Source organism: Equus przewalskii, chromosome 22, assembly GCF_037783145.1.
Source record: "Equus przewalskii isolate Varuska chromosome 22, EquPr2, whole genome shotgun sequence".
NCBI lineage: Eukaryota > Metazoa > Chordata > Mammalia > Perissodactyla > Equidae > Equus > Equus przewalskii.
In genome coordinates, this window is record NC_091852.1 from 48,359,039 (window position 1) to 48,372,222 (window position 13,184).

The 13,184-nt window shown below is 38.7% G+C and overlaps 1 protein-coding gene across 8 annotated transcripts in view; it reads right to left on the reverse strand.

Annotated features, from left to right (window-relative positions):
* UBAP2 (ubiquitin associated protein 2) overlaps positions 1-13,184 on the reverse strand; it is a 120,045-nt gene that overhangs the window by 39,599 nt on the left and 67,262 nt on the right. For 4 of the 8 annotated variants that reach the window (XM_008530986.2, XM_070590272.1, XM_070590276.1 and 1 more), the window contains 2 exons: positions 2,602-2,656; positions 737-840 (listed from right to left, as the gene is read on the reverse strand). In XM_008530986.2, coding sequence (XP_008529208.2) covers positions 737-840; positions 2,602-2,656 — 159 coding nt within the window. Of the gene's footprint in view, positions 1-736; positions 841-2,601; positions 2,657-11,933; positions 11,981-13,184 lie in introns of those variants that run through there. The other 4 variants (XM_070590273.1, XM_070590275.1, XM_070590274.1 and 1 more) reach the window with 2 other exon arrangements.

A 13,184-nucleotide genomic window follows, 5' to 3' on the forward strand; every position in this document is an offset into this window, starting at 1 on the left:
AGTCTTTTCAAGTTACCAGTTATAACTTTTGTTGATCCTCTCTACAGTATCTTTGACTTCTAGTTCGTTAATTGTGCTTCTGTGATGGTAGTATGGTCTTAGCTTTTGACCAGGGTTGCTGTTACATGGATGTTTGCTTTGAGATAATTTATTGAGCTATACTTTTATATTTTGGGTTATAATTTATGAAGTGTCAAAATATAATCATAATAGTTAATATATATTATCATGAACAAATCCTCAGGAGGGCTCTATTAAATAAACATGCCAATTAACAAATATTTACCTATGAATTTCAGAAAAGAAATAATCCAAAAACAGAAGGATACAGAAAAATCTGCAAATGCAACTGCTGCCTCAAACCCATGTATCATCTACCACTTTGGACAAATTTTAGGGTCCACCATTAGGAATGGTAAGTACTTTCAGTAACAAGTCTTCCCCTAAGAAATTCTATATATCCCTGACACACTGAGACTGGAGTGTGGGTTTGTACTGACTTACACAGATTGATCACAGCCTCTTCCTCAGAGTGCAGAAGGGAAAAATCAAATACCTTATCATCAACGAGGTTTATGAGTTTGAGACTTTGGAGGTAAGAACCAGCTAAGAGCAGTCTCAGAAGTAGGACAGCAGCCTGTTTTCCAGTCTTCTCTATCAGCACATTTTGATTTCATCTTCACGTGTTAAGAGCCCAAACATTTAAAACACACCTCCGACAAGAAGAGACACTTACCAGTTCCCTCATCTGCACCATTCTGAGCAGCTTCCCAAGCTACTGCTTTTGTCCCACACTCATCTATAGACGGGGAATCTGAATAGTCTGCAGGATTAAATGTCCTAGGGTTTGAAATAAAGAAAGAATAAAGGTAAATGAAGCAGTCGCCAAAGTCACAAATTTAACTGTACAGTTATGGGTCACTTAATAACAGGATAAGTTCTGAGAAATGCAACCTTAGGTGATTCATCCTTGTGTGAACATCATAGCGTGTTCTTATGCATATCTAGATGGTATAACCTACCACACACCTAGGCTCTATGGCACTGATCTTATGGGACCACTGTCGTACATGTGGTCAGTCTTTGACAGAAACGTCATCATGCGGCGCATGCCTGTACATCAATCTCCCCAAAACAAACTCTGTCCCTGCTAAGAGCCACCATAAGAAACTTCACCCTCCTTCTCCTATTTAATTACAGCTAATTTTTCTGGCCATCAGGATGCAGATCTTTTGCAATGCAGAGGTTGCCTAGGGACCTTCCATATGCTCTTGTATTTCCCCTATTTCCCTGCATTGCTGTCCTCTGCATCCTAAAGCAGGTGTGCAGACCTATAATCGTTCTAGGCAGAGTAAGGGCTCCAATGGAAAGCCCCCTGAAAACTAAGCCCAGACTTAAACAAGCAACAAGTCTTTTTCCTCCCAAGTCAGAATCCAGGCTTGGCTTTGAACCATTTACAACAGATATATCTGATCCTTTTCATATAGAAACAATGGATATGAAAAAAAAGAAACTATTTTATTCAGTGCCTCTATTTTCATTAAAATCCTAAACACCCAGGATTCAGAGGTCTAACTAACTAGGGTCGAATTAAATACCATCTCTAAAATTTTCAAAACAGAATTTTTTCCCCCAGCTTTATTGGGTATCATTGCCAAAAAAAAAAAAATCACACAAAAAAATTTTTTTTAAGTCAACAGGAAAATCCACAAAACAGTTTAAAGTTACTGGGCTGGGAAAATATGATCAAGTATTTCGGCTAGTTTGCTCCATGTTTTCATCCATCTACAGGGACCTTTGTCCACAGGGAGTTCGGGCAGAAAACAGAGATGGCAGGAGGTACCACGTGAATGCAGTGACCCCAATCACACTGCCCTGAAGCTGTGGAGAGACAACAGGCTGGTCCTGGAACCAATTCCCTTCCCTTCCTGACTGTCATCCACATATGGCTTCTATAAGACACTTCACTTTTTCTAAACATCCGGGGGAGCTAATGTTTTAGAAGCAGCAAAAAGTCAAAGAACCACCAGAAATTATGAATAAACAACTGATTATGCCACCAATTTAGTAACAGTATGCTCACCCTTCACTATTACAATCCAGGAAAAAAACTACCACTATTACATAAATAAACACTGCATTTACTTACCATTCAAAGACAATTGCTGGATTTACCAACATTACTCTTATGAAGTAGTTTTCAGCTAGGGGTGATTGTGCACCACCCTCCAGGGAACATTTAGCAATGTTTCGAGACATTTTTGATTGTCACAACTTGAGGAGGGGTGCTACTGGCATCTACTAGGGAGAGGCTAGGGATGTTGCTAAATATCCTACAAAGTAAAGTACAACCCACTACTTCAACAAACTATGATCCAGTCCAAAATGTCAATAGAGCCAAGGCTAGAAACTCTGCTCTAAAGCCTACTGCAATACAATTTTACTTGTACTATTTCACTTTTTCATTATTTTCTCTTTTTCAATATAGAAAACATCTGACTCACCAGGATAAATAAATGGGGTACAGGACAAAGGAAGGGAAACCTTAGAGCAACAACTAGAGATGGCAATGACTATAAAAACAGGATGGCTAAGACTTACCCCATGCTTTGGCTTGAGAATCTTCCTGCCCCTCTCCCTCTGCCACGTCCAAATCCTTTTAAAAAAATTGTAGTGTTAATAATACTTATGTCCTACACAGTCATAATTCTACCAATTTCATCCTATACACACCCATCCAAACAATACTGTCATTGTTCCTAATAGCACCAATATTCCCATCCAGTGCACCCTATCTGCTGTTCTCTACTGACACAACTATACGCACAGTTACCGATTTCAATACCTAGAAGACTAGAAAAGAATTTGATTCTGCTTGTATAACATGTGTGATATGTGACAGCTTAACATAGGGGCAGGTTATATTAAAAAATATTCTAGGTCTTTTAAAATCAGCTAGTGTAAACACCATGACACTATAAGCCTCTACTATAAAATGAAATGAGAACCAGAAAGAGGAAACTGCTAAGGAAGCCAAAGGTAGCAGTAAATACCATTTTTAATACTAGGACTCTAACCAATAACCAAAATGGCAGCAAGCAAGCAAGAAGAGAGAGTTTTATCCAGCAACTCTCCAGTTTTTCTTAATAAAAATCCTAAACTTTGGATTAAAGACCTAAATGCAAAAGCTAAAACTATACAACTCAGAAGAAAACAGAGCAAAGTTTCACAACATTGAATTTGGTAATGATTTCTTGGATATGATACTAAAGGCACAGGGAAGAAAGGAAAAAAACAAAAATTAGATTGGTGCATCAAAAGACACTGTTAACAGAGTAAAAAGGCAACACATAGAATATGTGCACATCATACATTTGATAATGGAGTAATATCAAGACTATATTAAGAACTTCTTACAACTCAACAACAACAAAACAACCCGATTCAAAAATAGGCAAAGAACGTAAGTAGACATTTCTCCAAAGAAAATATACAAATGGTCAATAAGCACATGAAAAGATTCTCAACATCACTAATCATTAGAGAAACCTGACTCTCATTTCAATGACTACTATCAAAAAAAAAAAAGAAAAGAAGCGTTGGCAAGTATGTAGAGAAATTCAAACCCTTGTGCACTGCTTGGTGGGAATGTAGAACACTGAAGCCACTGTGGAAAACAGTACGATAGTTCCCCCAAAATATTAAAAATAGAATAACCATATGATCCTGCAATTCTACTTCTGCATAGATACCCAAGAGAATCTGAAAGCAGGATCTTAACAAGATATTTGTACAACCATGTTCGTAGCAACCTAATTCACAACAGCCAAAAGGTAGAAGAAACCCAAGTGTCCATCAATGCATGAATAGAAGAGCAAAATGTGGTACACACACAACAGAATATTATTCAGCCTTAAAAAAAATTCTGACACATGCTACAACACAGCTGAACCTTGTAGACATTGTGCTAAGTGACACAGGCCAGTCACAAAAGGACAAATAATTTTATGATTCCACTTATGCGAGGTACATAAGAGTAGTCAAATTCAGAGAAAGGTGGTTGCCAGGTGCTATATTAGACATGCTAATATAATTAGAATGTTTATTAATCTTGTAGAGTTAACTTATCCAACAGTTCAGGTTAAACTATTAAAAATATGGTATTGACAAAAATTTACTGTATTCCTGGAGATGGGAGAATAGAGGGAAAGGTTCTAAAAAGTGGAAGAATCCTAAGAACACATATTAATGGCTATCGTCTTTTATAAAACTGTCAAAAGGCAAAGGTAAGTCTTCACACACAGCTATTACCACAGCCTATAAGAAGGTCAGAAACTCAGGTAAAAGAAAAACTAGCTCTAGGAAGAAAGCTTTCAATATACAGGTTTCAGCAAGAATACAATCCAAAATTTAGGAATAAGATAGTTTAAAGTTTAAAAAAAAAAAAAAAAGAAAGGAAGCTATCATACAAGAAAATCAATTCTTAGGACATAAAACACTTAAGTGTTCCCCCCAAAAAAAACAAAAGCTTGTGGTATATCCACACAATGGAATATTATTTGATCATAAAAAAGAGTGAGGTGCTGGCACATGCTACAATGTTGATGAACCTTTAAAACATTATGCTAGGTAGGGTGGGCCCAGTGGCATAGTGGTTAAGTTTACACACTCCACTTTGGTAGCTTGGGGTTCATGGGTTTGGATCCTCGGCACTGACCTACACCCCACTCATCATGCCATGCTGTGGTGGCGTCCCACATATAAAATAAAGGAAGATTGGCATAGATCTTAGCTCAGGGACAATCTCCTCACCAAAAAAAAAAGAAGTTATGCCAGGTAAAAGAAGCCAGTCACAAAAGACCATGTATTTAATGATTCTATTTACTTGATATGTCCAGAACAGGCACATCTAGAGAGACAGGAAGTAAATTACTGGTGGTTTACTGCTGGGGCAGGGGGTGAGGCAGATAGAAGAATTGGGAATTGACAGTTAAAGTGTACATGGTTTCTTTTGGAGGTCTGAAAATGTTCTAAAACTGTTTATGATGATAGTTTCATAACTCTATGAATATACTAAAACCCACTGAATTGTACAATTTAAATACATGGTACACGAATTATACCTCAAGAATTTTTCTTTTTGCTATAATGAACACTATTACCAAAGAAGAAAGGAAAAGAAAAAACACAACTGCTCTAGATAAGTGGGCTCACATGCACCTACTATAACAAGAGACTCATTTCAAAGGTATATGTGTAACAAATGGCACTAACAGCAGTTATATATTAATAAAACAGCGGCAAAATTTTAAAAAGGGATTCTGCTAAGAAATCACTAAACAATGTCTACAATACTTGAGCTGGAAAGCAAGATGTGCATGAAAGAGAAGAGAGAAAGGAATTTATAAAAGAAATACATATCCTACAGCCAAAAATTCAAAAAAATCCTGTAAGTCCCCTGGGAAAAGTCAGTATCAATTACTGTATCTCTGTCTCAAGAGAACAATAGCTGCATCCAAGTGTTAACCACAAATAAGCCAGACACCTTAAGCAGGTTTTTAAAACTCTAACCCCAACCACACATCTATGGACAGCTAATCTTTGACAAAGGAGCTGAGGGCCTACAATGGAGGAAAGAAAGTCTCTTCAACAAATGGTGCTGGGAAAACTGGACAGCCACATGGAAAAGAATGAAAATCAACCATTCTTTTTCACCATTTACTAAAATAAACTCAAAATGGATCAAAGACCTAAAGATTAGACATGAAACAATAAGTCTTCTAGAAGAGAATATCGGCAGTACACTCTTTGACATCAGCTTCAAAAGAATCTTTTTGGACACCATAACCCCTCACATGAGGGAAACAACAGAAAGAATAAACAAATGGGACTTCATCAGACTAAAGAGCTTCTTCATGCAAGGGAAAACAGGATGGAAACAAAAAAACAGCCCACTAATTGGGAAAAAATATTCACAAGTTATTTATCCAACAAAGAGTTAATCTCCATAATATACAAAGAACTCACACAATTCAACAATAAAAAATCAAACAACCCAATTACAAAATGGGCAGGGGACATGAACAGACATTTCTCCAAAGAAGATATACAGATGGCCAATAGACACATGAAAAGATGCTCATCATCACTAATCATCAAGGAAATGCAAATCAAAACTACACTAGGATATCACCTTACACCTATTAGAATGACAAAAATATCCAAAACCAAGAGTGACAAATGTTGGAGAGGCTGTGGAGAAAAGGGAACCCTCACACACTGTTGGTGGGAATGCAAACTGGTGCAGCCACTATGGAAAACAGTATGGAGATTCCTCAAAAAGTTAAGAATAGAAATACCTTATGACCCAGCGATCCCACTATTGGGTATCTATCCTAAGAACCTGAAATCAGCAATTCCAAAAGTCCCATGCACCCCTATGTTCATCGCAGCATTATTCACGATAGCCAAGTCATGGAACCAACCTAAGTGCCCAGCAACTGATGACTGGATAAAGAAGATGTGGTGTATATATATATACAATGGAATACTACTCAGCCATAAAAAAGGACAAAGTCGTCCCATTCACAACAACATGGATAGACCTTGAGGGTATTATGTTGAGTGAAATAAGCCAGAGAAAGACGAACTCTGTATGACACCACTCATAGGTGGTAGTTAACATATAGACAAAGAGAACTGATCGGTGGTTGCCAGGGGAAAGGGGGTTGGGGGGTGGGCACTAGGGGTGAAGTGGTGTACCTACAACATGACTAATAATGACGTACAACTGTAATTTCACAAGGATGTTAACTTTCATAACCTTAATTAAAAAAACAAAAACAAAAGACTCTAACCCCATCTGGCCTGTAAATTTTAGCAAGATAAAATTGTTCTTTCCTAGTCACCTGGCTAGTAACACTACCAGTAACACTGTTTTCTATGTATATACCATTTCCCTACATTGTTATCTGGGAGAGTTATCTTCATCTAACAACTGAGAACAAAAACCTGGTGTCTTTTAACAGAGAAAACTGAGTCCAGTGTTTCAGAAGATGATCATAGGGGCCAGCCCGCTGGTGCAGCGGTTAAGTTCGCACATTCCACTTCGGTGGCCCGGGGTTCACCAGTTTGGATCTTGGGTGTGGACAGGGCACCGCTTGTCAACCCACGCTGTGGCAAGCATCCCACATATAAAGTAGAGGAAGATGGGTATGGATGTTAGCTCAGGGCCAGTCTTCCTTAGCAAAAAGAGGAGGATTGGTGGCAGATGTTAGCTCACGGTTAATCTTCCTCAGAAAAAAAAAAGTCTGATGGAAGAAAAGGATATCTAGGGGCCGGCTGGGGGGCGCAGCGGTTAAGTTCGCACGTTCTGCTTCGGCGGCCCAGGGTTCACCAGGTCAGATGCCAGATGCAGACCTACGCACCGCTTGTCAAGCCATGCTGTGGTGGCCGTCCCACATATAAAGTAGAGGAAGATGGGCACGGATGTTAGCTCAGGGCCAGTCTTCCTCAGCAAAAAGAGGAGGATTGGCAGCAGATGTTAGCTCAGGGCTAATCTTACTCCAAAAAAAAGGATATCTACATGTAGTCTCAGAGTACTCTCCCCCCAAAATGTTTATTATTTATGAAGGAGGGGTAGTAACTTTACAAAGGAGAACCTTGGCAGAAACCGCCTTCCTCAAGGAAGTAATCAAAGCTAATACCACTAGTGATGGGACAAACCTGTGCCACGTACCCTCTAATACAATGAGTCCAGAAGCATAGTTATCATCACTTTGTGGTATTCCTGCCAAAAAGAGATACCACAAATCTAATCTGGAGGAAACTTCTCAGATTGATATGAAAGACATTCCATAAAATAGCCCATATGCTTCCAATGTTTCAAGGCCATGAAACACAAAAAAGGGCTATTCTAGATTGATGAACTGTTCTAGATTGAAGGTGATTAAAGAGACATTGGAACTAAATACGAGGTGTGACCCTGGACTGGATACTGGACCAGAATATTTTCTTTTTTGCTATCAAGACCATTATTGGAAAATTTTGAATACAGCCTGTAGATTGCAACCATAGTAATTTCCCAATTTTATCATATTACGGTAGTTCTGTAAGAAACTATTTTTATAAGGAGTAAAATGGCATTAGGTCTGGAATTTATACTCAAAGATTTCAGAAAAAAACAATAATATGTACATACAGAGAGAAAATGATAAAGTAAATGTAGTAAACTATTAAAATTTGGGGAATCTGGGTGAATATAATGCAAAAGTCTATTGCATTTTTTATGTCGAAGTAAAATGTTAAAACTGCACCCTAGGCACATCTGTGTATATTTTATTCTCCACTAAGTTGTTTTCATTCTGTGAAAAACTCAAGTTGTTTTCCATATTTACACTAGCTGTTCCTTCTACTCGGCTTGTACTCAGATTTTCACATGGCTTTCCTCCTCCTCAGCTTAAACCCACCTCCTCAGAGACCTCCCCCCAGGCCATTCAATCTAAAGGAGACCCTACTGACAGCTGATCACATCACCAATCACTTTCCAAAGTTAAATGGTGCTTTTACTTGATTGTCCCTCCTCCCTCCCCGCCCAGTATGTGAGGGACCATGTCTTATTCACAGCAATATCTTCAACAATTTAGTAATAGGTACCTAAACATTAGTCGTTGCATTTAAGACTGATATGTAACCCCAATTTCATGAACACGAAGCTTTTTTATAGATTATACTCTTATATTTAGAGGTGCAATAATAATGTCACTATTCAATTACAGAAAACAACCTAGTTCTTCAGCAATTGATTTTAGAGCACTGCATTTTGTCAAATACTTTTTGTACCAGGACCCGAGAAGGCACTGTAGAAGATTCAAAAATAAACGCTCGAATGTTAGCACACAGTAGGTGCTCAATAATTCCTTTTCAATTATACTATATAGACCGTATTCACGTATTCGTTACTTTTAAAAGCAGAGGAACTAATTGGGGTGTCTAAATACAAAACAGTGAGGTAAACAAGCTAAAGTAAAAGGGAAAGGTTAGGGAGTAAACTATTATTGCCTCTTTCACAGTATTATTTTTCCTCCATTCAGAAGGAAACCACTCCTCTGCAACTTCAAGTATTATTCACTAACGGATCTGACTCAATCTTGACAAAAGAGAAGTCAGAAACAGTACCCACACACTACCAAACCATGCACCAATAAGCAAGATAAAGAAATATATAGGACTAAAAGAGTAGGAGTCACTTACTATAACTTCTCACTTATTTAGATAACATAAAAATAAGTGTCTAATGTAATCTAACCTTCAAGATGAGTGTCACGCTAAAAAATAAACACATTCTGCTACAGCACAGAAAATCAGATGGTGCTATCCCATGAAGTATGAAAAGTACTTTACTATCTCTTTCTGCATAAGCACATTCAACACAAAGTGAAATAAAACAGCCAACAAAAATAAGCCATACTAAATTTTACATTATTTTGGAGCTCCTAAATATACCAAGACCAAAAACTAATGAGATAATATACTTTAGGAAAAATATACACCCCAAAATACAAACAAAGGATGGAAGAAGATATAGGAAATATAGGCCTACATTATACAAAGTCTGCAAGTCTAAAATATCTGAAGGCAAGAAGCCCAGAGATGATTTTTTAAATACACTGATGTAGGGGCTGGCCCCGTGGCCGAGTGGTTAAGTTCGCGCGCTCCACTGCAGGTGGCCCAGCGTTTCGTTGGTTCAAATCCTGGGTGTGGACATGGCACTGCTCATCAAACCACGCTGAGGGAGCGTCCCACATGCCGCAACTGGAAGGACCCACAACAAAGAATATACAACTATGTACCGGGGGGCTTTGGGGAGAAAAAGGAAAAAAATAAAATCTTTAAAAATAAATAAATAAAATCTTTAAATATACTGACGTAGTCTACAAAAAATACCACCTATAGTTAACATATGGACAAAGAGAACTGATCGGCGGTTACCAGGGGAAAGGGGGGTGGGGGGAGGGCACTAGGGGTGAAGTGGTGTACCTACAACATGACTAATAATGATGTACAACTGTAATCTCACAAGGTTGTTAACTATCATAATCTTAATAAAAATAAAAAAATACCACCTATACACTATCCACCCTGAAACAGTGAATTGCTCTCAGCTTTTCAGAATAATGGTTGAAAGAACACTTTAGTTGCTCCTTCCCCTGTGATCATCACTCAAGGGGCTGATATCAACACAGGTCCACTCCTTGCAGATCTTTACAACCCTGGAGCTAAGCTTCAGGAAGGTCCTAGAAAAGCTCAGTAGAGCTGCCAAAAGCCAGCAGCCCCTCTTTCACTACAAAGCCCCGAAGGCCCTGCTGGGAGACATACGCACTTGACGTTCTAGTCATTCGACCTTAATTCAAATCCTTGACCAAATCCTCAATTTCAATTCCAATACTCAAAAATCTTATGAAAGATACACTCTACAGGAATGATTTTCCAAAGGGTTCAGTGTAAATCTGGCTCCTCCTCACTCTTGTGTAACACAACCCACCAAGAACAAGAGGCAACAGTTCGGTCTCACTAGCTGGTTTTGTATCAAGCTATTCTGAGAGATTTTGACTAGGAAAATTAAGTCCTTATTTTTTCACCTACACCATTCAAATGGACCGTATTTTTTAAAAATTATTTCACTGGTGTCATATTAGCTTACTGGATTTTGGTGTTTTTTTTTGGGTGAGGGAAGATTGGCCCTGAGCTAAGGGATCGTTTTCCCGTGCCAGTTTTCCTCTATTTTGTGTGTGGGATGCTGCCACAGCATGGCTTGATGAGCACTGTGTAGGTCTGTGCCCCCGAACCCGTGAACCCCAGGCTGCCAAAGTGGAGCATGCTAACTTAACAACTACACAACCGGGCTGGCCCCCGAACCATATTTTTTATTGTTTGCATTCTGTTCTTCTTCATTGTTAAATTTACCAACAGGAAAATTATATGAACAATCACCATGCAGTCCAGAAAAAACATGAAAAAGTAAAAAAGCAATCCCTTAGAGAATTCCTCTGTGACAATTATGATTAAGAAAACTTTAATGGTCTTTTTTACTTGGCCTCAGTTTTATTTATTTCAGTTTTATTTGCCTAAATAAAACCAAAGTAAACACATCCACTCTACATCAAGGTAATAACACAAGCCAACCTAACTCCCACCTCTACCCAAGTTCTCCAACTCACTGGCTGTCCCCTAAGATGTGTGTGGGGTTTTATTGTGTTTGTTTTTTTAAGATTTTATTTTTTTATTTTCATTTTTTCTTCTTCTCCCCAAAGCCCCCAAGTATATAGTTGTATCTTTTAGGGTGGTCCTTCTAGTTGAGGCATGTGGAACGCTGCCTCAGCGTGGCCTGATGGCTGGTGCTAGGTCCGTGCCCAGGATGTGAACTAGCAAAACCCTGGGCCACAGAAGCGAGGGACATGAACGTAACCACTCAGCCACAGGGCTGGCCTCTAAGGTGTGTTTTTTATAACAAGAAATCTGTTCAACTAGTAACAAGGGTCAATCTTTAATCAGTCTTTAATTTTTAAATATGTCCCTAAGCAACCAATCCAAGTACTGTGACTAGATCCTTACACTCAAAGGGCCAAACTGAAGGGTAAATAGTTTAGGAGGGGAATTCACTCATGAAGATCTGACCATTTCTCTAGGAAGCCCATTAAAGCCAGGAGAAGCACCTCAAGGACCAAAAACCCTGGGAAAGAAAAACCTCTCCCAGATCTTACGTAGTCCTAAAACCTTAACACAAAGGAATTCCACAGCACTGATCTTCTAACCAAAACAGGTGGTGAGCAGTAATTAGGCAAACGATATTGGTCTGATACAGTTGAGTGCTCTGACCCAAGGGGCACAGCAAAATTTAGTGGCCAATAAAGTCATTCTATTCTCTTGCTTACCGTTCGTGTTCTTTCTCTCCCAAAGGGGGCACTTTGAGGTCTAAGGCCTAAAAAAACAGGAGTATAGATGCCATCAATCTTTCTTACCACCTTTCTATTTTTACTGTGACAGTGCTAAATTTGGGATTTTCTCTATAAAAACTTGTTCCTAAATATACACAGTAGTAAGCAGTTTTAAGTCCTGGAACACAGAATTATGCTTAGTTTTTTCACTAATTATTACACGGCATATAACAAAGAACTTTACCCAGAATACTCCATATCTCATGGATTTTTAACATGGTCTTCAATCTAAACTCAGGATTAAGTCAGTATCATTCAGGGGCACGTCCAGTCATACAGTAGATACTTAATAAGTATCAGCTAAATTCCACATTTTGTACAAAAGTCACAATACTATTTGATGGCCAAGTACCACTGAATGGTCAACATTTATAAAGTTTCAAAGGTTTTCACACCAACTACCAGGCTGTTTCCAAAAAGCAAAGAGCAGGACACGAGGGCAGCCTAACACCACTGCTCCTCTCCTCCCTAAAGAGGCTGCTTTTCTCACAAAAACACACAACTCACAACATCCCTTTCCACAAACTGTAAATGAATTACAGGAAAATTATTTGTTACAAGTATCATACTGATTCTTGCTCCTCTAAACATTCTTAGGGCAAACATTCAGAGAAAAGTATAGAAAAACTAGGCATATAAAGGCATTTAACTTGACTTCATTTACTACAGGTCATAGTTTTCATGCTAGAAAACACACTCCCTCATTATGATATGTATGATTTTATGTAATACTGAGATCACCGAATTCTTAACATAAATTATCCAAAAAGTATTAAATCCATGCTGTTTCATAGTATTTTTTAAGCCAATACTACAGAGATAAGGCAAAATTAAGGAAGAAAAAAGTGACACTGTAATTTACAGCATCTTGAAATTTTAGCAAATTTAATCACAAACGCAGATTAGTGTTCTGAGACAGAGCCAATGTGAAGTCAACAAGAGGAGCCCACAAATATGGTCAAAATTAGGGGCCGGCCCCGTGGCCGAGTGGTCAAGTTCACACGCTCCACTCCTGTGGCCCAGGGTTTCGCCAGTTCAGATCCTGGTGCGGACATGGCACCGCTCATCAGGCCACGCTGAGGTGGTGTCCAACGTGCCACAACTAGAAGGACCCACAACTAAAATATACAACTATGTACTGGGGGGATTTGGGGAGAAAAAGCAGGAAAAAAAAAAAGTGAAGAATGA